General features: G+C 49.4%; 1 protein-coding gene across 2 annotated transcripts in view; it reads left to right on the top strand.

The window, feature by feature from the left end:
- The window catches only part of ARHGAP44 (Rho GTPase activating protein 44), a 176,960-nt gene that overhangs the window by 128,989 nt on the left and 20,709 nt on the right, over positions 1 to 27,262 (top strand). For both annotated transcript variants that reach the window (XM_067547769.1, XM_067547770.1), the window contains exons 10-14: positions 2,253 to 2,380; positions 6,137 to 6,248; positions 8,559 to 8,640; positions 12,341 to 12,421; positions 19,089 to 19,202. In XM_067547769.1, the coding sequence (XP_067403870.1) occupies positions 2,253 to 2,380; positions 6,137 to 6,248; positions 8,559 to 8,640; positions 12,341 to 12,421; positions 19,089 to 19,202 (517 nt within the window). The remainder of the gene's footprint in view (positions 1 to 2,252; positions 2,381 to 6,136; positions 6,249 to 8,558; positions 8,641 to 12,340; positions 12,422 to 19,088; positions 19,203 to 27,262) is intronic.

The following is a 27,262-nucleotide window of genomic DNA, read 5'->3' as shown; positions in this document are numbered from 1 at the left end:
TCTGCTCGCCTTGCAACAGGCTTTTCAACAAATCCAATGTCCCTCACCCCCAGGATCACGAGTCACCTCTCCTCCACCCCCCACGCAGGATCGATTCCCCTGCACATTCAGAATTTCCCCTGCCAAATCCAGAGCTTCTTTCCCCACACATTTGCTTGGCATTGCCAGTTGCGCCTCCATGCACAGAGCTCAGCTCTTCTCTAGCCCTTGGACCCTCAGCTTCTCTCCTGCTTGCAGACCCTTTTGACTTCCTGCTCCTTCAGACAGATCGCACCCACTCTGGTCACCTTCTCCTCCCACTCGCAAGTCCCACTGCCAGCCCTGTCTGCTCTGGCTCTCTGTCAGCCCCACGGGCTTGAGATGAAATTGAACTGGAATGAAGGGCAAGTTAAATGGGCTTGAGCGTATGGGAGCAGAAGGAAGCCAAGACTAACTGGGCCACTGAACTAGGCTTTCACGGCATTCTTTCCATTAACACATGGCACAATGTGTAGCGCTGATTAGAATTTAAAGATGGAAATCTCTTGCTGTTGGATTTCCTTGGTGGAAATAACCTTTTCCTTGTGTCATATGCGTAGATCATGCAGAGTCCTGTCCTCCCCGAACGGAGGTGGATTTCTTCCCTCTCCATTCCCCAGAGGGGGAACTGAGTGACTCAGATGCATTCAGTCATGCACACTTATGAATCCTCAGACACATGCATGCAAAGCCTCATACACACATGAATACCCACAGCTATATGCACACACCACCTCTTAAGCATACGTTTTGCCCTCCCACACATGTACTCATGCATTCGCACACTGACAGATAAATTCAGGTGGCCATGAAATAGGAGAGAATTCAGGAGGCTCTTGGGACTGGCTGATCAGCCAGGATAGCATTGCTTTACCTGTCCCGCTTGTAATGGAAAGGGATTCCTCAGCCTGCCCAGAAATATGGAGAGAGACTTTCCTATCTCTGCTAAAGAAAACAAACCCTGCACCGCTCAGTCCTGAGCAGCGGTGCGCTGGTTTGTTGATGGCCACAGGTGGCATACACAGGACTTCGCAGTTCCACGCTATAGGATCTCCTGAGCCCTGAGAATCTGCTGCCTTTTAAAGCACCAGCTCTGTAGTTGTCGGGCTCCAGCGCACTAGCAGCAATGCAAACTACCCTAGGGCTGCTCTCATGCCCAGGAGCACTCCCATGCAGGTGCTGCTTTATTTCCCTTTCGGGGGAACTGCTGCCTGTAAATTACTCATGCCACCCCCTGAGAAGTCTATTGACTACGCAGGAGTTAGAAAAACAGGTGGACCCTCTTCCTAGCCCTCAAACATCCCACCCCCTCATCCCTGAATTAAGGTACATTGCAGCCATGATGCACCATGGTAATCTTGTCCCGGGAGGATTTTCCAGCCCCCGGAACTCAGGCAGGATTTATGCCGGTATAAACCCAGTTTGAAGCTTAGTGATGCACTGGGTTGAAGTATTTTCTCCTCTAGTCTCCTGAGGCTCGAGTAGAAGTAATAGCGTAGGTCACTAGTGAAAGGAGTGTGACAGGTCTCATTGTAAACCCATAAAATCGCTCCAGGATGTAGCACGATTGGCAGACCCTGCTGAGCCGAGGGAGGCCCAAGACTGGATTCGCCAGGGGTGCTCCAGGGTGGGATTGAGGGGCATTAAGGGAGCTGGGGTAGGAATCGTGCACAATGCATGCCTGCTGTGCTATGTGGCTCCCCGGCACTCCCTGCCACTCCATAGACCCCATGCTGTCCAGAGCAGTAGCAGTGATGGTTTCATAGGGGAGGCTTTCAGGCAGGCATCAGGTGGGTGAGGCTGTTGTGGTCTGGCCCAGTGCCCCCAGGGGGGCTCAGAGTTTGAATCCATGCCTATGTTCCTTGAGCCAGCAGGGGTCAGGGCAGCTGCTTGGCCCCCAAGAGCAGGGGCTATCCAGGGGCTCCACGGCCAGCTCCGCTCTGGGTGGCCCCAGCAGCAAACCAAGGGGGAATAGAGGGACACTGGGGGAATTGCACGCCCAGCTCACCTAGAGCCCATCGAGACGTATCCCATCCTTCACACACACACAGAGAAACATGCCAAGGGGGGATGCGCAGCCTGAAACCTCACTGCCAAGGGAGCCCCCAATGTGCAGAGGCGTGGCTGCCACAGGAGGTGGGAACCCGCACAGCTTCCCCAGCGGGTGACGTGCTCCGCTCATCCAGCTCGGGTTCGTCTCACTCCTGCCCCCTCTCTGCGGATCTCTGTCACAGAAGCCTGGATCGAGAAGCCCTCCTTTGGGAAGCCCCTGGAGGAGCACCTCGCGGTCAGCGGGAGGGAGATCGCATTCCCCATCGAGGCGTGTGTCACCATGCTGCTGGAATGCGGGATGCAGGAGGAGGTGAGTGGGGATCCCCCATTCCAGAAGCAGATATTCTCCATCCTTCCCCCCCCCCCACCCCCGTGCTCACACATGTCCGAGCACAACGGTCATAATCGTACGCGGCTACGGCCTTAAAAGCGCTGACTCTTTCCTTTGTTCCTCATTGAAACCCAGCCCTAAGCGTGCTAAAATCCTGGGACAGACCCCTGAAATCTCGACGCAAACCCCCACTCTCCTCCTCCAGCTCTTGTGTCCCAGCCTTTGGCTCTGAGAGGAGAGCAAACATTACAGCCTCTTCTGAATCTGGCTTGACTGATCTTGTGTGCACCAGGTGTAAATCAGGAGGGCACCGGAGAGGCTCTGGGGGAAGGGATAACAGAGCGGGGCCCTGGGCCCTCGCTGTGTCCCTTTGGGGTAGAGCAAGGACACCACTAAGCTAGATCATGCACTGCTGAAACAAACGACGCCAGGCCATTTTCAGTCATGTTATAAAGAGGTGCAGTTGCCGTGAAGGCCTCTGGACCAACATAACTTGCAGTTATTTGGACCCAATTCTCCTCTCGGACCAGTTTCTGTCCACCGAATTCAGTGGCATCACTCCTGATCTCCATCAGGGATGAGCCCAGCCCATTCTGTTTTTGATTTCATTTGCTTGGAAGCCTGCCACCTGGAGAAGCACCCTTTTGTACGGCATGCGAGCTATAAGAGCACCCTGCTGTTCTCTGCCGCTGCATCCAGCAGCAGGGTAGGGAGAGCAGCTGGCTGACTGAGCAGAGTTGCTTCCACGTCTAACTCTTGGTTTCTGTGTTGGAGGGTGTTGCTTTCCTTCAGCCTGTCTCCCTTAGACCAGCTTGCTTTGTTAACACAGTGATGCATTGTTCCTGGGGCAGTTGATCTCAGCTCTGAGACCCAGGTAATTCCTTGCCTGAAGAAAGCGTATTCCAGTTCAGGACCACTTAGGAAATTCATCTTTTTTCTTTTTCCTTGCCTTGAAATAAGAGTAAAACAGCAGGCAAGATGATTTAGACACACTGGGGATTGGAGCATGTTCTGCTGGCCTCATGAACACATGCAGTTGTTGCAGTCCTTTGTATTACACTCACATGGCAGAGACAGAGTTTCTAAATATGGAGGTAACTGTCCATCTTCCTTACACAGAAACCAGGACTAATGAATGATGGACAGCCCCTACAGTTTCAAAGAAGCAACAAGAACTCAGCTGTTTCTTCCTGCCTTGCTGGGTACTCAAGAGCCTTTGGTCTGTCAGGTTGGGCGGGGACTCTCCTGAGCCTCACACATCTGACAGATCAAAGGCTCTTGAGTTGGGCTGGGACTCTCCTGAGACCTCACACATCTGATCATGTGTTGATGCTTCCCAGCCCAGCTGGAAACAAACATTCAAAGAAGCAGCTTTGCTCAGAATTTTGGTACTTTCAGATCTTGCTGTGATCAAGAAAAGCAGCTGGGGCCAGGTCTCCATTACAGACCTATGTCAGTAGAACTGGCGCTCAGGGGTGTGAAGAATCCTGAGTGACATAGTTATCCTGACCTGACCCCCATGTAGGCAGCGCTATGTTGGCAGACAAGCTTCTCCTGTTAACATAGCAACTACCTCTCAGGGCAGTGGATTAACTACGCCAATGGGAAAAGCTTGCACCTTGGCATAGAAGCATCTTCACTAACGCACTACAGCTGCAGAGCTGTACATGGAGACAAGCCCTGAGAAACTGAAAAATAAACGTAAGAAAGAGTTGACAAACCTTTTTGTAATCTCCAGGGTGGTTTGATTTGGGGTCAAAACTTTGGGTTGTTTCATCCTTTATCTTCAGCAGTTCATCCATCCATACAGATGACAAAGTCAGAGCGACAAGGTGGGTGAGGTAATATCTTTCACTGGACAAACTTCTGTTGGTGAAAGAGAGGAGCTTCTGAGTTATGCACAGAGCTCGTCTGCAGATCTAGGAAAGGCGTCCTAGCTAACTACAAGGTGGAACGGATTGTTTAGCATAACTAGTTAACACACGTTTTAAAAGACATTCAAAGTGAAGTGGCCCATTAACACCTCTGCAGTCGTAAGACAAAAGGAAGGGGTTAGAGGGTTACAGATTGTCGAAATGAACCATAAATCCAGGGTCTTTATTAAGAGCATGATTTTTGCTGTCTAGCAGAGTTATGAATTTAAGCTCCCAGGCTCATCTCTTGGAAGTTGTGTGCAGGTTTCCTTGGAGGATGAAGACGGACAGGTCAGATACCGAGCGGTCGCTTTGGGAGAAGTGTTCTCCCACAGATCATAGGGTGTTTTTGTGTTTTATCATGTCTCAGTGTGAGGTCATTCGATAGCATAGTGAGCATCTGCTTTCACCACATGGTTGTTATCAGGGCACGTAGTGCACTGAACAAGGTACAGCACATGCTGTGCTAGGCCCGTACAGGATCGTGGGTCCTAAAAGGTCCTGTTTGTAATCCGGGGAGTGGGATGGCGGGGGAGTCCACATCAAACCTTCGTGCTTTCTCCCTGGCCGCTCCACTCCTCGTAAACATCTACGAAGCTACCTCCTTGGGAGCTCCCGCGTCAGCCCCTCTCCCACTGCATTTCCTTGCAGACTTCCCTCCCGTCTCTCTTGCAAGCAGTGTCAGTGCCCTGCCGAACCTTTGCACCCTGATGTTTTCACCCTTAAGATAAGAGCTACATCCCAGCTGCGCGTCGCTGGGGCAGTCGCCCCGTTGGGCACGTGGGGGTGGGCTCTCTGGGTTTGGTGGGTTTGTAGTAGGAGGGGCTGCAAGTTCCTTCTGCCCCATCCTCTGCAGAGCCCATGTCTCTATGCTGCCAGGCACTGGCCCTCCTCGGGAGGGAGGGCACGTCGAGGCTGGGGGCAGCAAATAACTGGCATGCAGCTTACTGCGGGGGGAAGGGAGAGTGAGGCTAGCAGCACCGGGAGGAGAGTGGGGAGCGTGAGGGTCTCAGCCCACCGGGGAGGGACTGTTGTCCTAGCTCGGGAGCTCCCGTGTTCATCCTCCCACAGTGGCCCCAACTCACATCTGCCCAGCTTCCGGGCTGAGCGATGCCTCTCCTACCGTCTGGCACCTGGGATCTGAAATTCCAGCTGAGTTCTCTCTGCCTCTGTCATCACCACCATGAACGAAGACGCTGATGCCACTGCTGGTCATTCAGGGCTCAGGACAGACACCCCTCGCTCCCCCGTAGCTGCCAGTGTGTGTTACGTGTCCCCATCTGCGCCGGGGGAATGCCAGGCTGGTGCAGCTGTCAGATACAGAGCCCGGCTCTTGAGCTCATGATGTAGAGACTCTAGCACTGGAGATCGCTGGTGTTGGCCAAGATGACAGCCGATAGATCGCCTTGTTGGGACGCTTCTTGGTGTGGGCAAAGGGAGCAGGTGTGACTTGAAGAGGCCCAGGGCACAGGTATGTGAAGTAACAAAGGCCCACTCCTCGGACCATGTCTGATCTGCTCCGTTCTGTAGCTTCTAGGCCATGAGCCAGGTCCCAGCTAGCATTGCTCCATAGACACTGATTTATGCCAGCTGAGGACCTGACCCTATAACCGCATTCCTGCTCTGTGTGCTACCAGGAAGGGATTTGCACGCTTCCTAAACCAGTGACTTTCTACTAAGCTGTGTCCAACGTGACACCACAAGGGCAGAGCATGCCCACTAGCCTGGTATTAGGCTGGCACTGGGGCACTTTGTGGGGCCCGTGCCCACTGTGTTAGCAGTTTCCAGTGGAGCTGACGTCTCTTGTCTTCCTTGCCCCAAGGGTCTCTTCAGGGTGGCTCCATCTGCATCCAAGCTAAAGAAGCTGAAGGCGGCTCTGGACTGCTGTGTGCTGGATGTGCAGGAGTACTCAGCAGACCCACACGCCATTGCAGGTAAAGGGCATTGCCACGTAGGAAATCCAGGCTTTGAACATAAGATGTTGTGCTTCTCTAGAGGATCCTCTTCCAGCCCAGGATTTCCAAGCACTGCACAAGCTGTAACGGGCTCAGCCGGTGCCGTGGGAAGTCCTATTGCCTAGGGCTGGTCGGAAGTTTTCCAGCAGAATTATCCAGTTGATTCATCTAAAGTAAAACCATTTGTGGAAATGTGTCGATTTTGATTAAATTTGTATAGAAAAAAGGCAGAACGGAGCTTTCCGACACTGGTGACCTGTTCAGGACGCAGGTTTTCGATTTGCCATTTTAAAATGACTTTGTTTCTGGTTTTTTAAAATTATATAATATAACATATCAAAAGTTGAAACTAGAACAAACAATTTCCATTTTACCAAAATGAAATATTTCAATCCGAAACAATTTTTATTTTTTCGCATTTTTTTACATGTGAAAATTTGGGGGCTTTCCCCACCTCACCCCCCTCACTCCCCAATTTCAGAACAGACATTTTTTTGAAATGACAGAATTTCCTGTGAAACGGAAAATCTGTTTTCCCCCAAGATGTATTACTGTCCCATGCAGCCATGATTTGCGATCTGCTACTGTCATTTCTGGACTACAAGTAAAGAGGTAGGGCTCTTCTGTAGGGGCCTTCCGTAAGGGTTAAAACTCAATCTGCACAATCACAAATGACTCCTTCTGGTGTTTGGTTGTATAGTTTTTTCAAGCGGTCTATTCACTAGAGGTAAGCTTTTAACAAATACTCTAAACGCTGTTGCCCCATTCAGTTCTAAGCTTGAGGAGAAAATTAGAACACTGAGGAGCCTCATCAAGCTGTTAATATCAAGGACTGATTTAACTCTAGACATAGGTAGTGTAAAACAATTGTTTTATGCTTTGATTGAAGTTAACGGACCAAATTGTGCTCTTCTGCTAGTATTAATTCCAGAATAACTATGCTGGAGTTACACCCAATTTACAACAATGCAGGAACAAAATTTGCTTCATTATCTCTTAACTTTAAAAATATAAAGCATGTATGAAAAACAGATTCAGAAGTATAAATGTAACAATATTGGGCATTAAGGAGGGATAGGAACAATTGTGGATTTGTTTGACACTAGTTTGGAAATAAAATTTGCCCTCTCCTTAAACACTAAATACATACATAAATTATACCTACCAATGTCAGAGCTTCTTAGTCTTTAGCTTCCCCTGGAGACATTCATCAAACTAATATAGTGTCTTCTTTTTTGTGCTTGTCTACAGTCCTGTTTATTGCAGTTGAGGAAGAAAAAATAGGCTTGATCATAACAGTTGCTGAAGCTCAGGGTTCATACTTTTCCTGGTTTATCATGATAAACATATTTGCCAGTAAATGTTAGGACACATTCTGCTTATTCTATTTAGCCAAATGACATGTCATGCTAAACTTGCAAGCGAATACTATTGTAATCACCATGAGGCACTCTGAAAAGATGTTGAGGAATGTGGGAGGGGTAGACAGATAATTAGATAGTTTTTTATTCTTTTTGATCGAGTTTCCAACTGGGTCATTAGAAATTCTACAACTGACCAAGAGGGTTTCTGAATGAAGACTCCACCTCACTAGCCAGTTAAATATTGATTTGATTTAGACAAAACTCTTTCTATTTGCTTCCCTTGTGGGCTTTGATGCCAAGTTATTCAAGGACACTTGGGTGATTTGGACTCCAAATTCCCATCCATTTTAATGAGAGCTGGACGCTCAAATCCCAAGTGCTGCTTTTGAAAATGGCGCAGGTTCATATCGTGAGGTCCTGTGGAGTGTTGTGATCATCACACACGTCCACAGCATTAAGATGATGTTCCTGCCTTGATCCAGTATGGTTTCCCTTGTCTTTCAAGCTCTGATCTTGGGAGGTGCTGAGCACCCTGGACAGCAGTAATGGCAGTAGCAGTGGAGGATGCTCAGTGCTTTGCAGGATTTGTTCCTCAATGAAATGAGGGTCTGAACTCGCTCCCGTTAAAGTGAGCCATGTTGCTCACGCTAATGTCACAGTGCAGAGCCCACAGAGAAAGCAGCAGGAATGGCAGAACTGGCAAATGTTTGACAATACTATTAGGGTGTTCATCAGTTTTCTTGGTTTTTGGTTTTGGTTGAAATCACATTAATGAGGCTGCTGCTAAGAAATACAGCCTGGCTTTTGTGCTTCATTGAAGGGGCTAAAGTCCCATGCCCAGGTACTAACAAAGAGTCTTAGGCCCAGGCCCAGGAAAGCATCCTACTTTGGTACTGACTGGCCAGTGTTCCCTTCTGTCTCCTAGGGGCGCTGAAGTCCTATCTCCGAGAGCTTCCAGAGCCTCTCATGACCTTCGAACTCTATGACGAATGGATTCAAGCTTCCAAGTGAGTCCCAAACGCATTTTCCTTTGTCCTTGGCTTCATCTTCTTCCCACCGCCCACAAATGAGCAATCAAAAGTACTGGAGTAAGAGGAGTTGAAATATGTTCTATATACAGCCCATATGGAGAGAAATCTTCCACGCTGGGACTTGCAAAGCCGCCTGCTGAATGACTTTGTCATGCACCTTCAACCTCTCACCTGTCCTCTGCCTCTGCTAATCCAGCTCCCCCAGGGTTCTTCCAGAGGCTGCTCAAGACAGTCTGTCACCCAGGGCAAAGCTTCAGTGTGCTGCCCCCTCGTCGGTGTGACAGACCAGTCTGCAGGAGTGTGAACTGCAGAGTACTCTAAGGTGTAGTGCTCTAACTACCCCGTGTAGACCATCTCCCAGCAGATAGCCGGTACAGCAAGCTACCATTGGATTACCCAATAAGACCAGAGATCCGTTTCAGTAAGGAGGGCTCCAGGCCAGGTTTGTTGCTGACAAAGGCTGGTAGAAAGCACCCAATACATGTTAACAAGTACACTTAATACAGGTATGCCTGTGACAATGGACTGGCTCAGTAAACAGCGGGACTTTCCGTTCCTCACTCGGCCAGACACAGATGCTGCCTTTCATGACCTCTTTTATACACTACACAAGCAAGTTTCATATTGGGAAGTGAGCTTGTGTCATTTCTGCTATCGGGATGTTCTGATGCCAGCTTTCTGCAGCGCCTAGCACTTCTTTAGCAATGTGTGTTTTTGCAACACCAGCTCTGTTTGCACCAGTTTCTGTGAACTTGCCCGCGGGCTCACAGCCTGACTTCTGCTAATAGCAGAACAGCAGGGCTTGCCTGTTACTTTAGCGCAAGCCTCAGGCCTCAGACCCAGCCTGTTATACTAGGCCTCATGTCTCGGGCTCTGACTTTCTACTATACCTCATGTGCATTACGATAGTCCTGTGTGAAACGGGATGTCATCAACAGGAAGTAGGTCCCTATTAGCTTGCACCAGCAGGGTCTGAGCAGGTCAGTTAGTGCACTACAAGTCTGAGCTTACTACAGTGTGTGGTAATCGGTGTGTTGGTTACCGATGTTTATCAGTGTAGGCTGCGTGCGTGTGTCCCTGTGTAGATGCTGTCCCAGCTCTGCGCAGGAAACTGAGACGGCTCTCACGATCGAATGAGTCGACACGACCAGAGATTAGCTGAGTAACGAAGGCGCCCAGGCCAGGTTTATTGCGTGCGGCACAATGAGAAATGACTTACAGAGTATCTCTGGGTCAGTTTCATATTGGCGGTGTTACAATGGTCTCGGCCCAAAGGCGGGATTTTCCGTTATCCCCTAGACCGGACACCGGTATTCCCTCTGACGTCCTCTTTTATACACTGTTACATACACTTTCGGTCTGCCCCCTTTCACGTAGGTAGTTGCCACCCTCCTGACGTAGTCTAATACCACCTTTTTCCGTTGATTGGCTGATTCGGGCACCGCCACTCCATGTATCATTTCTACCCATAAAAGTGTCATTTCAGAGAGTGAGTATCTTGGTACCTCTTATACCCACTACATATTTTAGTAATATTTTGGCAGTCTTACAACCTTGCAGAATCAGCACTTTCCTATACCAGTCTCAGTTAACTTGAGTGACCCCTTATACTTCTGTTCACTCGGCTTTTTCCATTTAGGCCTTAGCCTGTTTTACAGGCCTTAAGCTCTCACTTCTTACTACACAGTGCAGACCCCTGTAGACTAGTCTGTAGAGCCATGTAACTTCTTCGAGAAATCTGCCTCTAGCTAAAGCAGCCCCGGGCTTCCTCTGACATCACAGTCGCCTCAGCAGCTTCAAATAACTGCCGATGTTTTCACCTGTGTCCCCCACCTGTGGAACTTTTCCCTAAATTGCCCCAGCTCAAGGATGAGGACGCGCAAGATAAAGTCCTGCAGCTGCTTAAACAAAAAGTATCAGAGCTTTAAAGCTTGGTGTTTAGTGTCCCTGCACAGCTAGAAACAGGTGCTTTATCCCAGTGGGAAGGTGAGATTCCCGATGGGAGAGGCAGCTTCATGTCTCACTCTGGAAGGGCCGGATGGCAGGCCTTAAGGTCATGACATCTTTGGGTAGTGAAGAGTTCTTCTGAGTTATTTTTAAAGCCTTTTGTGGATTCCCTCTGAATCCTGCATAGTGGGGCTGATGGTAACCTAGCTGTACAGGCGGAGGGATGTAAAAATATAGGTGAGGTCTCCATGCCTGTGGAGCTGATACCAGTGTTGCTAAGGGATATGAACCTTCCAGAGAAAGGTTTGTCTAGTGGCCAGGTACCAGCCTGAGGCTGGAACTGAACTCAGGTCTCCCCCTGCTCTGCCACAGACTTCCTGTGTGACCTTGGGCTAGTCACTTAGCCTCTTTGTATTTCAGTTCCTCATCTATGAGCTGGAGATAACAGCACTGCCCTGCCTCAGAGGGGGGCTCTGAGGAGAAATACATGGAAGTTTGTGAGGCACTCAGTTCAGTAATGGGAACCAGATAAGCACCTAAGGACTTGTCTACATGGCAGCTTTCTGCTTGCTACTGCTTGAAAGTGCAGTACATCAAGCTGCCCTCACTGTACTCACAGCATCCACACGGGACATTTCTGCATGGCACGCTGGTTCACTGGAGGTTGATCCCCTGGTTTGCCACACAGCAGCTTGCCATGTGGACAAGATTGAGATAGATAGCTAGAGGCTCCCCATGACATGCCCACATAACTGGAGTGACTGGTAGAGCAGAGATGGATTAAGACAGATCTGCTGCAGATCAGCAGAGATATCCCTGTACAGTTTCCCTCCATTACCTTCAATCTCTGTCTCCACCTGTGCTCCGCCTCTGCAGTCCTGTCTCAGTGACTGCCTTGCAGCTGACTTCCATGTTTTGTGTGAGGGATGAGAAGTAGGTCTTGGATTGGAAGCAGGTTGCCCTTAGAAACTCTCCAGGCCCTGGAGCAATGTGCCGGGGCAAGGGGCTCATTCCCCTTGTTGTGTGGTGCTACTGCCTGAGCCACTGGGAAAACCTGGCCTCCCTCAGCTTGAATCAGAACAGCTCAGACCCAGGCTTTGGCCACACCTGGCAGGAGGACTCAGACAGTCTCTGGAGGACTCACTCGCACTCAGCAAACATCCTCGCAAACTTGGTGCCTTTTCCAGACACAGGCTGAGCAGTGGTGGATGGTCAGGGCCTGGCGTTCGTTTTGGGGTGTTCTTTCCTTCCCCATCTGAAAGGGGCATCTCTGTATTCACAGCAAATGAAAAATGCACCAGACTTGGGGATCTGACCAGCCAGCCTCTGTCATGCATTCCCTCCTGAGGAGGATAGGGGCCTGGCTGGGTGGGAAGTCCGTCACTCCCTGGCTGGAGGCCTTCCAGTGCCGCCCTCTTTCTCTATGGAACCAGGCAGTCCTGGAGTGTCTCTCGAAGCACCAGAAATAAATAATCAAAGCAAGGCTGGGCTCAGGCACCAACATCCACTCTCAGTCTCTTTCCTAGATGCCCCCCAGCCCAGGAGTGCTCGGATCTGGAGGGCTGGCTCAGACTGTTAGAGACAAGAGCCGCTTGCAAACTCCGGAGCCAGGTTCAGATTTCAAATGTGCCCCAGTTTTCAGGCGTTCGGATCTGGGGCCTCATCTCTCCTCAACAGCTCAGGTGTGTGGTGAGCTGAGCAACTAATCCCCATCTCCACTTCCTCCTAGCATCCAGGACCAAGCCAAGAGGCTGCAGGCCCTATGGAATGCCTGTGAAAAGCTGCCCAAGGCCAACTACAGCAACCTCAGGTGCGTGCGTGGGGGAGAGGCTGTGTCTACAGGCAGAGCTGCCAGTGCTTTCACTTCGGGTGTGATGTTTTTAAACCAGTTCAGTTAAACTGGTGCCAAAGACTGTGATTGGCAAAAGACAAAAAGACTGGGCCAAAGACTCACAGTTTGGTTTAAACCACCTTCTTTTGGTTTAACTTCAGTCAGTTAAACTGACATCAGAGCGTCCCTAGCCCACTGGGGGGTGTGTGTGTGGGTGTGTGTGGGTGTGTCTCTCTGTGCCCAAGCCTCAGAGGAGTGAGCCTGTCAGAGCCCTCGTAAGGCAGCTTTCGCGCAGCCTGTAGCCGCTTGTGCTTTTAGCTCTGGAGGTCACCAGTTCAGTCCCCGGCGTGGGCCAGGCAGGTGGCGTCACCCGGCCGCCCCACACTATGAATAATCCCTTTTAAAACCAGCCTGAGTTAAACTGGTGCCATTTCCTTAGCTAGACCAGGCCTCAGTGGAGGCTGAGGGCTTGTCCCTCCTCAAGCGCCTGCCTGATTCCCACTGCTGTCACTGCATGCTGAGAGACACAGGCCCGGCACTGTGGGCCACCGAGCTCTCTAGTCCCCCTGGACACGGGGCTTTCAGCGCCTCCCCCAGCCAGCCCTGCTGCAGTAGGCAGGGAATCTGGCTGGGCCCCAGGGGCCTGCACTCACAGGCTGGGGAATGGGGGGCAGGGGGCTGTGCCTTGCTGGGATGGGGCTCCAATAAAGAAAGCCTGAACGCCCCCACGGGGGCCCAGGGCTCATGTCCTGCCACGTCCCAGTAATGAGCATGAAGGTCCCTGCTGCACCCATGGTGGGAGAGGATCATGGGCTCCCCTCTTCACCCTGGGCCCCTCACCCCACATCCAGCTTGCTTGTGAACTGAACTTAGTCATGGTGGAAAAGCACCAAGCCCACTTCCCACTGGAGGATGACAGGCAGATCACCGGGCTCCCACCTGCGTCCTCTCGCCTTTCTCGGCCTATGGGAGAGTGATCTGATGGGCAGCAGAGTCCAAACTTTCGGTCAGCCCGGGATCATACTGCCAGGGCCTCCTGCGCTGGCCACAGACCCTGCGCTTTGGGCCACTTGCCCTTTAATATGGGTCAAGCCCTCCTCGCCTAGTGGCCATGGAGCTAGTGGCACGTGGGGGTTCAGACCACACCGTGTCACTGAAATGAGAGCAAAGACCAAGCAGCCCTTCACAGGACACAGGGGCACCAGGGCTGGGGACACCTACCCACGGTGAGAGAGGCCCCTTCACTCCCATGTTGTAAGCTATTTCATCTGGGATGTTCCAGGGAGTGTGGCTTTCAGCTCCCACTGGATTTCACTAGGATTTGGGCACCTAACTCTCTTAGCCCCCTTTAGAATCATAAAATCATAGAATATTAGAGTTGGAAGGGACCTCAGGAGGTCATCTAGTCCAACCCCCTGCTCAAAGCAGGACTAACCTCAGCTATATCATCCCAACCAGGGCTTTGTCAAGCCTCAGCTTAAAAACCTCTAAGGATGGAGATTCCACCACCTCCCTAGGTAACCCATTCCAATGCTTCACCACCCTCCTAGTAAAAAACTTTTTCCTAATGTCCAACTTAGACCTCCCGCCCTGCAACTTGAGACCGTTGCTCCTTGTTCGTCATCTGCCATCACCGAGAACAGCCTAGCCCCATCCTCCCTGGAACCCCCTTTCAGGTAGTTAAAGGCCGCTATCAAATCCCCCCTCAATCTTCTCTTTTGCAGACTAAACAAGCCCAGTTCCCTCAGCCTCTCCTCATAAGTCTTGTGCTCCAGCCCCCTAATCATTTTGGTTGCCCTCCGCTGCACTCTCTCTAACTTGTCCACATCCTTTTTGTAGTGGGGGGCCCAAAACTGGACACAATATTCTAAATGCGGCCTCACCAATGCCGAATAGAGGGGAATAATCACTTCCCGTGACCTGCTGGCAATGCCCCTCCTAATGCAGCCCATTATGCCATTAGCCTTCTTGACAACCAGGGCACACTGCTGACTCATATCCAGCTTTTTATCCACTGTTACCCCCAGGTCCTTTTCTGCAGAGCTGCTGCCTAGCTCATCGGTCCCCAGTCTATAGCTGTGCATGGGATTCTTCCTTCCTAAGTGGAGGACTCTGCACTTGTCCTTGTTGAACCTCAATAGATTTCTTTTGGCCCAATCCTCCAGTTTGTTTAGGTCACTCTGTATCCTATCCCTACCCTCCAGGGTATCTACCACTCCTCCCAGCTTAGTGTCGTCCGCAAACTTGCTGAGGGTACAATCTATCCCATCCTCCAGATCATTAATAAAGATGTTGAACAAAACCGGCCCCAGGACCGACCCCTGGGGAACTCCACTTGTGACCGGTTGCCAGCTAGACATGGAGCCATTGATCACTACTCGTTGAGCCCTATGCTCTAGCCAGTTCTCTATCCATTTTATAGTCCATTCATCCAACCCATACTTCTTTAACTTGCCGATAAGAATACTGTGTGAGACAGTATCAAAAGCTTTGCTAAAGTCAAGGTATATCACATCCACCGCCTTCCCTACATCCACAGAGCCAGTCACCTCATCATAGAAAGCAATCAGGTTTGTCAGGCATGACTTTCCCTTAGTGAATCCGTGTTGACTGTTCCTGATCACCTTCCTCTCCTCCAAGTGCCTTAAAATGGATTCCTTAAGGACCTGTTCCATGATTTTTCCAGGGATTGAGGTGAGGCTGACCGGTCTGTAGTTCCCTGGATCCTCTTTCCTCCCTTTTTTGAAGATGGGCACTAGATTTGCTTTTTTCCAGTCCTCAGGGACCTCCCCCTGTTCCCACGAGCTTTCAAAGATAATAGCCAACGGCTCTGAAATCACCTCAGCCAACTCCCTCAGCACCCTCGGGTGCATTGCATCCGGCCCCATGGACTTGTGAATGTCCAGTCCTTCTAAATAGTCTTGAACCTGTTCCTTCAGCACTGTGGGATGTTCGCCTCCTTCCCATTCTGTGCCACCCAGTGCAGCAGTCTGAGAGCTGATCTTGTCTGTGAAGACAGAGGCAAAAAAGGCATTGAGTACCTCAGCTTTCTCCACATCCTCCGTCACTAGGTCGCCTCCCTCATTCTCTAAGGGGCCCACACTTTCTCTAATCTTCCTCTTGTTGGCAACATGCCTGTAAAAACCCTTCTTGTTCCCCTTCACGTCCCTTGCTAGCTGCAACTCCAATTGTGCTTTGGCCTTCCTGATTTCATTCCTGCACGTTCGAGCAGTGTTTATATAATCCTCCCTAGTCATCTGACCAAGCTTCCACTTCTTGTAAGCTTCTTTTTTGCGTTTAAGTTCGCCAAGGACATCTTTGTTAAGCCAAGCTGGACGCCTACCATATTTGCTATTCTTTCTACACATCAGGATGGTTTGCTCTTGTGCCCTCAATAAGGTCTCTTTAAAATACAGCCAGCTCTCTTGGGTTCCTTTCCCCCTCATATTAGCCTCCCAGGGAATCCTGCCCATCAGTTCCCTGAGGGAGTCAAAGTCCGCTTTTCTGAAGTCCATGGTCCGTATCCTGCTGCTCTCCTTTCTTCCTTTCGTCAGGATCCTGAACTCGACCATCTCATGGTCACTGCTGCCTAGGTTGCCCCCCACTTGTACTTCCCCTACCAAATCTTCCCTGTTTGTGAGCAGCAGGTCAAGAAAAGCACGGCCCCTCGTTGGTTGCTCCAGCACTTGCACCAGGAAATTGTCTGCAACACTCTCCAAAAACTTCCTGGATTGTTTGTGCTCTGCTGTATTGCTCTTCCAGCAGATGTCAGGGTGATTGAAGTCTCCCATGAGAATCAGGTCCTGTGAACTGGAAACTTTCCCTAGTTGAGTAAAGAAAGCCTCATCTACCTCGTCCTCCTGGTCTGGTGGTCTGTAACAGACACCCACCAGGACATCACTCTTATTGTTCTTGCTTCTAAGCTTAACCCAGAGACACTCAACTGACTTATCTCCAGCTTCATACTGGAGCACAGAGCAGTCATAGTGCTCTCTTACATACAGTGCAACTCCTCCCCCTTTCGCCCCTGCCTATCCTTCCTGAACAGTTTATACCCATCCATGACCGCGCTCCAATCATGAGAGTTATTCCACCAAGTCTCAGTTATTCCAATCATGTCGTAGTTTCTTGACTGTGCCAGGACTTCCAGTTCTTCCTGCTTGTTTCCCAGGCTTCTTGCATTTGTGTACAGGCACTTGAGATAAGTAGCCGATTGGCCTACTTTCACAGTATGAATCGGGAGGCCTCCCCTCCTGCACCCTCCTCCTTCTGCTTCCTTGTGGTGTCCCTCTTCCCCACTAACCTTCGGGCTTAGGTCCCCGTCCCCCGTCGAAACTAGTTTAAAGCCCTCCTCACTAGGTTAGCCAGCCTGTCTGCGAAGATACTCTTCCCTGTCTTCGATAGATGAATCCCGTCCCTTCCTAGTAATCCTTCTTCCTGGAACAGCATTCCATGATCGAAGAATCCAAAGCCCTCCCTTCAACACCACCTGCATAACCACGCATTTACTTCCCCAATGCGACTGTCCCTACCTGGGCCTTTTCCCTGAACAGGGAGGATGGATGAGAACACCACCTGCGCTTCAAACTCCTTTATCTCTTTTCCCAGAGCCACATAGTCCGCAGTGATCCGCTCAAGATCATTCTTGGCAGTGTCATTGGTGCCCACATGGAGGAGCAGGAAGGGGTAGCGGTCTGAGGACTCGATAAGTTTTGGCAGTCTCTCCGTCACATCCCTAATCCGAGCTCCAGGCAAGCAGCACACTTCTCTAGTTTCCCGGTCCGGACGGCAGATGGATGACTCCGTCCCCCTTAGGAGGGAGTCCCCGACCACCATCACCCTTCTCTTCCTTTTTGGAATGGTGGTCGTGGAACCCCCGTCCCTAGGAGAATGCATCTCTTGCCTTCTGATCAAACGGGTCTCCTGATGATCCATTTCCTCCGAAGGGTCCTCCAAATCATTCTCTGCCATAGTACTTGTGCAGAGAGGATGAAAACGATTCCTTACTTCTATCTGCATGGTTGGCACATGGGTTCTCTTTCTTTGGGAGGTCACATGCTGCCAATTTCCTTCCCCGTTCTTCAGTTTCGCCTGCCGGGCGTTCTCTGAATCTTCCTTACACTCTGCCTGTGCCTGATGGAGAAGGACATTGTTTTCTGTAGTGCACCACAGGGTTGACATTTGGGCCTCTAGTCCTTTAACCTTCTCTTCCAATAAGGAAACCAGCCTGCACTTGGTACAGATGAAGTCATCTCTATCCTGGGGGAGGAAGACAAACATAGCACACCCAGTGCAGGTGACAACAATGGATCGCTCCATCTCCATATCTCTGCTCTGAGAGCCTCCTCAGGTGCAAAATTTCCTGCTCAGCAACGTCTGTAAGGCAAAAACCTGCAGTGGGCTCTCTCTGCAGGCAAACTCCCAGGCAAACTCCCTCCTTCACCTTCTGTTAGCCGCCCCTCTGTTCGCCGCTCAGCTGGTTCGCAGCTGGCTGCCTTTTATAAGGCTGGGGCAGTTGCCCCGCCCCTGCACTTACCCCTCAAAGCCCCGCCCCCGCAATTAGCCCCACCTGGATCCAATCAATCACTCAAACAGACAAACCCCCAACTGCCAAAATGGTGCCTGTAACTGCACCAGTCACAAGCACCCACCCACAGTCAGCTGTACTTGCACCAGTCACACACCTGGTCTCTCAGGTACTCCCCCCTCTAGCACAGCACACCCCACACAGCTGCACTCACTTAGCAATCACCTGGGACAGCTCCCAGGCAAACTCCCTCCTTCTCCTTCTGTTAGCTGCCCCTCTGAGACCCTTTGAGAGTCCCCCCCTGATTGTACACTAGGAAACACAGGTATTAATGTCAGTTGAAGCTCCATGCTGTTCTTGGGTCATTCCCCTTTGATCGGTACAAAGTGACTGTTGAGCTTAGAGAAGTCCACGCCCTCGACACAGGAATTTGCTTCCCCCTTTGAGCCACCCTCTGAATCTGCCAACCTTTGGGGCATGCTGCATGGTGCCAGTTGCCCAGGCTTTGGGGGAAGGGCACTTCCAGAGGATTGCTCTTTGGGACACTGCGTTTACTGGCCGTGAGGGCTGAGCAGTTAGCCCCCGAATAGGGCAGGATTTCCTGCTGGATTTTGTTTGTGTTACCAAGCGCTGAGACCCTGGGCGCGATCTGATCGTAGACCTTTAGATTCTTAGCAATGAAAATCGTGGCTAGCCACGAAGCCTTTCTCCCAACCTGACGGAAGGGAACTGGTGGGAGTCAGAGAGGGAGGCTGGGAGCTGGGACCCTGGGTTCTCTCCCCAGCTCTGCCACAGATACGTGGGGTGGCCTGGGACAAGTCGCAGGGGTTGTGAAGCTTCCATAATGGTTGAGAACTGCTTCGAGACCCTTGGAGGAAAGACACCGGATCTGCAAGGATCTGGTGGTGGTTTGTGGCACTCACTGCAGTGATGGCCTGGAATCTGCCTCGTAGGAGAGAGGCTGAGATGCCCAGGGCTTGGGGAATAACTTGCATTCGGTTTATGGCTTCACTTGGAATGGCGGGTGCAGAGGGGGGCAGTTGCGGAGAACATGTGCTGCAGCCACAGGCCCAGCTGACGGCTCCAGCCTCACCCCTGCCTCTTGATCGGCTCTTCCAGGTACCTGGCCAAGTTCCTGGCGAAGCTAACGGAATACCAGGATGCTAACAAAATGACACCGAGCAACGTGGCAATCGTGCTGGGCCCCAATCTCCTCTGGCCTCAAGCAGAAGAGTAAGTGACGCACGTGTTACAGGGTCCCCCTGTGCCCAGTCCACAGGGGATTGGAGTTTGGACAGCCACTTCTAGGGACCTTGACTCTAGCTTGGAGATCGCCGGTTCAATCTGAAGTGTGCCAGCTGAGATGGCTGTTGTCCCACAGGTAGAGGGGAATGCAGGAAAGAGCAGCTCCCTGGGGGTACTGGTGAACTGGTGATTGATGCTTCTATTGCTGCTCTCCTTCAGCCTGCTTTGCTAAAGTGCTGAGCACCCACAATTCCTGCTGAAGTCAGTGGGAGCTACGGGCACTCAGCACATCTGGAAATCAGGCCACTTGCTTGAGTAGGAGTCCAGGCTTGAGTAATTCTAGTGTAGCAGGCGGCGTATACTGCCGGGATGGTGATTGTGACTGATATGCGCAGGAAGATTAGAGAGGCTGCTAACACTGAAAACCCAGTAATAATGGGGGATATCTCTGTATTGACTGGGAACGTGTCACATCAAGATGGGATGCAGAGATATAATATTTGGCCACCATTAATGACTGCCTCTTGGAGCATCTAGTCCTGAAACCCACAAGAGGAGAGGCAATTCTTGATTGAATCCAAAGTGGTGCACAGGATTTGATCCAAGAGGTGAATATATCTGAACTGCTTGATAACAGCCACCATGATGTAATGAAAGGTAACATCCTGGGGGGATGCCAAAGAAACTCACCACAGGAGCATTTTACTTCAGAAAGGGGAACTACACAAAAATGAGAAGGTTAGTTAAGCGGAAACTAGAAGGAACCAGCACAAGAGTGAATGCATGGAAGCGTTTTAAAAACACCATACTAGAAGCTGCCATGCCACCATAGCTAACAGCAGAGTAAAAGAGGTGGCTGGAGACAAAGAGGCATCCTTCAAACATTGGAAGTCAAATCCTACTGAGAAAAATAGAAAGGAGCATAAAGTCTGGAAAATCAAGTGTAAAAATATAATTAAGCAGGCCAAAAAGAATTTGAAGAGCAAGTAACAGAAGACACAAACACTAACAGCAAAATATTTTTAAATACATCAGAAGCAGGCAACCTGCCAAGCAATCAGTGGGGACACTGAACAATCAGGGTGCTAAAGGAGCACTCAGGGAAGACAAGGCTGTTGCGAAGAAACTAAATGAATTCTTTGCATCAGTCTTCACTGCAGAGGATGTGAGGGAGATTCCCACACGTGAACCATTCTTTTTAGGAGACAAATCTGAGGAACTGTCCCAGATTGAAGTGTTTAATACAGAGGTTTGGGAACAAATTGATAATTAAACAGTAATAAATCACCAGACCCAGATGATATTCTCCCAAGAGTTCTGAAGGAACTCAGATATGAAATTGCATAACTACTAACTGTGGTATAGAATCAGAGAAGATTAGAGTTGGAAGGGACCTCAGGAGGTCATCTAGTCCCACCCCCTGCTCAAAGCAGGACCAACCTCAGCTAAATCATCCCAGCCAGGGCTTTGTCAAGCTGCAGCTTAAAAACTTCTAAAAGATGGAGATTCCACCACTTCCCTGGGTACACCACTTCCCTAACCTGTCGCTTAAATCAGTCTCTGTACCAGATGACTGGAGGATAGCTAATGCGATGCCAATTTTTTTATAAAGGCTCCTGGGGCGATTCTGGCAATTAGAGGCTGGTAAGCCTAACTTCAGCACCAGGCAAACTGATAGAAACTATACTAAAGAACAAAATTACCAGAAACATAGACGAACATACTTTGTTGGGGAAGAGTCAACATGGCTTTTGTGAAGAGAAGTCGTGCCTCACCAATTGGAATTCCTAGAGGGGAACCAACAAACATGTGGACAAGGATGATCCAGTGCATATAGTGTACTTGGACGTTCACAGAGCCTTTCACAGAGTCTCTCACCAAAGGCTCTTAAATAAAGTAAGTGGTCCTGGGATTAGAGGGAATGTCCTCCCATGGATCAGTAACTGACTAAAAGACAGAAAACAAAGGGTAAAAATAAATGGTCAGTTTTCACAGTGAAGAGAGGTAAATAATAGGGTCCCCCAGGGATCTGTCCTGGGATCAGTGTTGTTCACCATATTCATAAATGATCTGGAAAAGGGGTAAATAGTGAAGTGGCAAAGTTTTCAGATGATACAAAATTACTTAAGACAGTTAAGTTCAAAGCAGACTGTGAAGAGTTACAAAGGGAACTCACAAACCTACGTGACTGTACAACAAAATGGCAGATGAAATTCAATGTTGATAAATGCAAAGTAATCATAGAAGATTAGAGTTGGAAGGGACCTCAGGAGGTCATCTAGTCCAACCCCCTGCTCAAAGCAGGACCAACCTCAGCTAAATCATCCCAGCCAGGGCTTTGTCAAGCCGCAGCTTAAAAACCTCTAAAGATGGAGATTCCACCACCTCCCTACGTAACCCATTCCAGTGCTTAACCACCCTCCTAGTGAAAAACTTTTTCCTAATGTCCAACCTAGACCTCCCCAACTGCAACTTGAGACAGTTGCTCCTTCTTCTGTCATCTGCCACCACCGAGAACAGCCTAGCTCCATCCTCCCTGGAACCCCCTTTCAGGTAGTGGAAGGCTGCTATCAAATCCCCCCTCATTCTTCTCTTTTGCAGACTAAACAAACCTAGTTCCCTCAGCCTCTCCTCATAAGTCTTGTGCTCCAGCCTCCTAATCATTTTTGTTGCCCTCTGCTGGACTCTCTCCAACTTGTCTACATCCTTTATGTAGTGGGGGGCCCAAAACTGGACACAATACTCCAAATGTGGCCTCATCAATGCCGAATAGAGACGAATAATCACTTCCCGCGATCTGCTGGCAATGCTCCTACTAATGCAGCCCAATATGCTATTAGCCTTCTTGGCAACCAGGGCACACTGCTGACTCATATCCAGCTTCTTATCCACTGTTACCCCCAGGACCTTTTCTGCAGAACTGCTGCGTAGCCAGTCGGTCCCCAGTCTATAGCTGTGCATGGGATTCTTCCATCCTGAGTGGAGGACTCTGCACTTGTCCTTGTTGAACCCTCCTCAGATTTCTTTTGGCCAATTTGTCCAATTTTGGCCTCCAATTTGTCTAGGTCACTCTGTATCCTATCCCTACCTTCCAGGGTATCTACCACTCCCCCTAGCTTAGTGTCATCTGCAGACTTGCTGAGGGTGCAGTCTACCCCATCCTCCAGATCATTAATGAAGATGTTGAACAAAACCGGTCCCAGCACCGACCCCTGGGGCACTCTGCTTGTTACCAGCTGCCAGCTAGACATGGAGCCATTGATCACTACCCATTGAGCCCGATGATCTAGCCAGTTCTCTATCCATTTTATAGTCCATTCATCTAACCCATACTTCTTTAACTTGCTGATAAGAATACTGTGGAAGAATGTATCAAAAGCTTTGCTAAAATCAAGGTATATCACATCCACCGCTTTCCCCACATCCACAGAGCCAGTCACCTCTTCATAGAAGGCAATCAGGTTGGTCAGGAATGACCTGCCCTTGGTGAATCCATGTTGAGTGTTCCTGATCACCTTCCTCTCTTCCAAGTGCCTTAAAATAGATTCCTTGAGGACCTGCTCCATGATTTTTCCAGCTATTGAGGTGAGGCTGACCGGTCTGTAGTTCCCTGGATCCTCTTTCTTCCCTTTCTTGAAGATGGGCACTAGATTTGCCTTTTTCCAATTAGCAGGGACCTCCCCCAATTGCTATGAGCTTTCAAAGATAATAGCCAATGGCTCTGAAATCACATCAGCCAACTCCCTCAGCACCCTCGGATGCATTGCATCTGGCCCCATGGACTTGTGCATGTCTAATCTTTCTAAATAGTCCTGGACCTGTTCCTTCAGCACTGCGGGGATGTTCACCTCCTCCCCATTCTGTGCCACCCAGTGCAGTAGTCTGAGAGCTGACCTTGTCTGTGAAGACAGAGGCAAAAAGGCATTGAGTACCTCAGCTTTCTCCATATCCTCTGTCACTAGGTTGCCTCCCCCTTCTGTAAGGGGCCCACACTTTTCCTAATGCACATTGGAAAACATAATCCCAATTAGAAACACAAAACGATGAGTTCTAAATTAGCTGTTACCTTTCAAGAAAGTCATTGTGGATAGTTCTTTAAAAACATCAGCTCAATATGCAGCAGCAGTAAAAAATCAAACAGAATGTTAGGAATCGTTAGGAAAGGCATAGATAATAAAACAGTAAATATCATAATGCCACTATATAAATCCATGGTACGCCTACATCTTGAATACTGCGTGAAGATCTGGTTGCCCCATCTCAAAAAAAGATATATTGGAATTGGAAAAGGTAAAGAGAAGGGCAACAAAACTGATTTGGGAGCATGGGACAGCTTATATATAAGGAGAGATTTAAAAGACTGGGAATGTTCAACTTAGAAAAGAGATGACTGAAGGGAAATATGATAGAGGTCTAAACAATCATGAATGATGTGAAAAAAGTGAATAGGGAAGTGTTATTTACCCCTTCACATAACACTAGAACTAGGTATCACCCAATTAAATTAATAGGCAGCAGGTTTAAAACAAACAAAAAGCAGTATTTCTTCAGACTACACACAGTCAACCTGTGGAACTCATTGCCAGGGGATGCTATGAAGACCAAAACTATAACTGGGTTCAGAAAAGAACTAGATACGTTCATGGAGGATAGGTCCATCAATGGCTATAAGCCAAGATGGTCAGGGATGCAACCCCATGCTCTCGGTGTCCCTAAACTGCTGACTGACAGAAGACAGGGTATTTGGGTTAAATGGACCATTGGTCTGACCCACTATGGCTGTTCTTTGTTCTTCTGAACTGGTGGTTGCTGTTTCTATTCTTGTTCTCCTTCAGCCTGATTTGCTAAGGTGCAGAGCATCCACAATTCCTGCTGAAGTCAGTGGGAGCTGTGGGCACTCAGCACATCTGGAAATCAGGCCACTTAGGCATGGTATGTTTTTCAAATCTTTCCATAAACTTAGCCAGAATCTAGGATTGTGCATGAAGACACATAGAATCATAGAATCATAGAGTTGGAAGGGACCTCAGGAGGTCATCTAGTCCAACCCCCTGCTCAAAGCAGGACTAACCTCAGCTATATCATCCCAACCAGGGCTTTGTCAAGCCTCAGCTTAAAAACCTCTAAGGATGGAGATTCCACCACCTCCCTAGGTAACCCATTCCAATGCTTCACCACCCTCCTAGTAAAAAACTTTTTCCTAATGTCCAACCTAGACCTCCCCCTGCAACTTGAGACCGTTGCTCCTTGTTCTGTCATCTGCCACCACCGAGAACAGCCTAGCCCCATCCTCCCTGGAACCCCCTTTCAGGTAGTTAAAAGCTGCTATCAAATCCCCCTCACTCTTCTCTTTTGCAGACTAAACAAGCCCAGTTCCCTCAGCCTCTCCTCATAAGTCCTGTGCTCCAGCCCCCTAATCATTTTTGTTGCCCTCCGCTGCACTCTCTCCAAATTGTCCACATCTTTTTTGTAGTGGGGGGCCCAAAACTGGACACAGTATTCTAAATGCGGCCTCACCAATGCCGAATAGAGGGGAATAATCACTTCCCGTGACCTGCTGGCAATGCCCCTCCTAATGCAGCCCAATATTCCATTAGCCTTCTTGACAACCAGGGCACACTGCTGACTCATATCCAGCTTTTTATCCACCGTTACCCCCAGGTCCTTTTCTGCAGAGCTGCTGCCCAGCTCGTCGGTCCCCAGTCTATAGCTGTGCATGGGATTCTTCCTTCCTAAGTGGAGGACTCTACACTTGTCCTTGTTGAACCTCATTAGATTTCTTTTGGCCCAATCCTCCAGTTTGTTTAGGTCACTCTGTATCCTATCCCTACCCTCCAGGGTATCTACCACTCCCCCCAGCTTAGTGTCGTCCGCAAACTTGCTGAGGGTGCAATCTACCCCATCCTCCAGATCATTAATAAAGATGTTGAACAAAACCGGCCCCAGGACAGACCCCTGGGGAACTCCACTTGTGACCGGTTGCCAGCTAGACATGGAGCCATTGATCACTACACGTTGAGCCCTATGCTCTAGCCAGTTCTCTATCCATTTTATAGTCCATTCATCCAACCCATACAAGTCACGCTAAAATGAGACAAAGTCGAAAGACGCAGGATGCTGTTTCAGCAGAGGGAGGGTTAAGGGAGAATATTAATGCTGAGAAGGAAGGAAGCATGGGTTGGATGAAGAGGTGAGTTTGAAGGTGCGAGGAGAAGGTGTGACCCGTCGGTGCCTAAGGTAGCCCATCTGAAAATGCCAAGGTCAGGGCAAGCTGCAAAAGGAGAACAGATTCTCCCTAAACTGCTGGCTAACACTGAAGTTACCAGCCAGTTACACAGTGCTCCTGATTCCCCACACTGGTTATCAAGAAGCTAAAACAAGAAATGCACAGCTTTCTTTATTGCATTTCAGTCTCAAGCTCCCAATCAGCACCTAGATCCAGTAAAGAGATAAGTTATTTGAAACTCTATTCCCTTTTCCAAAATGTTTTCCTGATCCCCAAAGGGTCAGCCACAGCACCAGATCAATACTGGTTTGGATCTTACCCAAAATACCATGCTGCCAGCCAATCCTTTAGTAACTAAAACTAATGGTTTATTATAAAAGGAAAGATGAGAGAGGTTAAATGATCAAAGCAATCAGATATATACAAATGACTTCAAAGTTTGCATTTATCAGACTTTTAGCAGTGATGGAGTTTGCAGGCTTGTACAGTTCCTCTGGTGTACATCCAGTACCTGGATGGATCTCAGTCCTTTGTTTCACAGCTTCAGTTGCAGATGAATTGATCCAGTGGTAGGATGCAAGAATGAAGACAAAATGGAGATGGTGAAGCTGCATTTTATAGTTTCTGCCATGTGGCTTGTGCATCCTGTGTTTCAAACGCAAGCTCGTAGCACATGGGCAGGGAACAGCTCTTAGAGTTCCTGTCCAGACTTCACAGGCATATGCCTACATGTTCTGATAGACACGTCTCATAGACATAGCCCTGGCTTCTCTCCCTGGGCTCATTGTACAGCTGATGGCCCTTGATTGGCCCTCACTCAGGCTGGACAGTGCTGGTGCTAATCTGTTGGGGGTGTCACCCAGTAGCACAGCACAAGTTTTAGATACAGAAATATCACACACATTCATAGTTTACAATACAAAGATGATGCACACACTCATCTATACATATCATGTTCAGTAAATCATAACTTTTCCAATGATTCCTTACATAGCATATTTTGCAAGATTTGTGTTAATTTTGTAGTATTGATATCAATAATATTGTAAATGGTCAGCCCTAATCGAGTCAGCGTCACGGATGTTCTTGGTCTATGAGGAAAAGGAGACTGCCCCATGTATAGGGCTAGCACGGAAAGAGGCCCTGGAGAGTCGAAGCTGGGAGGTGAAGGGAGAGAACTGGGAGGAGCAGAGTCATGGTTCCTACATGAATCCGTCTGTGGAAGTTCTTCAGGCTCTGTTGAGATGGAAGGTGTCATAGACATGGAAATAGCATGACAATGGGTATCTTAGGGCCTTGATTTGTCACAGGACTGGGTTCATTTTCTAACCATTTACTACCTGGTAGATTTGCCGGGTGTTACCTTATTTACTACCTGATGTAGGGCATGTTTAGAGAACAGGCGGCATGGCTGCAGCTGTGCTGTTCTAGCACCAGAGTGTAGACGTTTCTACGTCGACAAAAGGGGTTTTTCTGTCAGTGTAGTCCACCTCCCACGCAGCAATTCTTCTGTCAACTTCGCCACGTCTACACCTTGTGGCCCTCACAGGTGTGACATCTTTGCACCTCTGAGCAGTGTAGCTAGGTCAATCTCCATTGTAAATTCAGACCAGGGCTCAATCTCAGTTCTGTGAGCGTGACCAGCTGCCTGTGTGCTGCTGGGAGCATTTCCCACCATGCCTTTCTAGGGTGCTGTGAGAGTGGCGGCTGCACCCAAGGCAGAAAGCAGTTGCTATGCTGCTAAGCAGAGCATGCGGCACATGCAGGTACCCAGAATGCAGCAGTGGGCTCTCAGCTTGGCCAGCAGATCCGGGTAAAGAGC

This window comes from Emydura macquarii, unplaced genomic scaffold (genome assembly GCF_026122565.2).
Source record: "Emydura macquarii macquarii isolate MOO-44397 ecotype Brisbane River unplaced genomic scaffold, CSIRO-AGI_Emac_v2 contig_1230, whole genome shotgun sequence".
Taxonomy (NCBI): domain Eukaryota; kingdom Metazoa; phylum Chordata; order Testudines; family Chelidae; genus Emydura; species Emydura macquarii.
The sequence above is the reverse complement of the archived record's forward strand: the minus strand, read 5'-3'. Positions and strand labels throughout refer to the sequence as shown.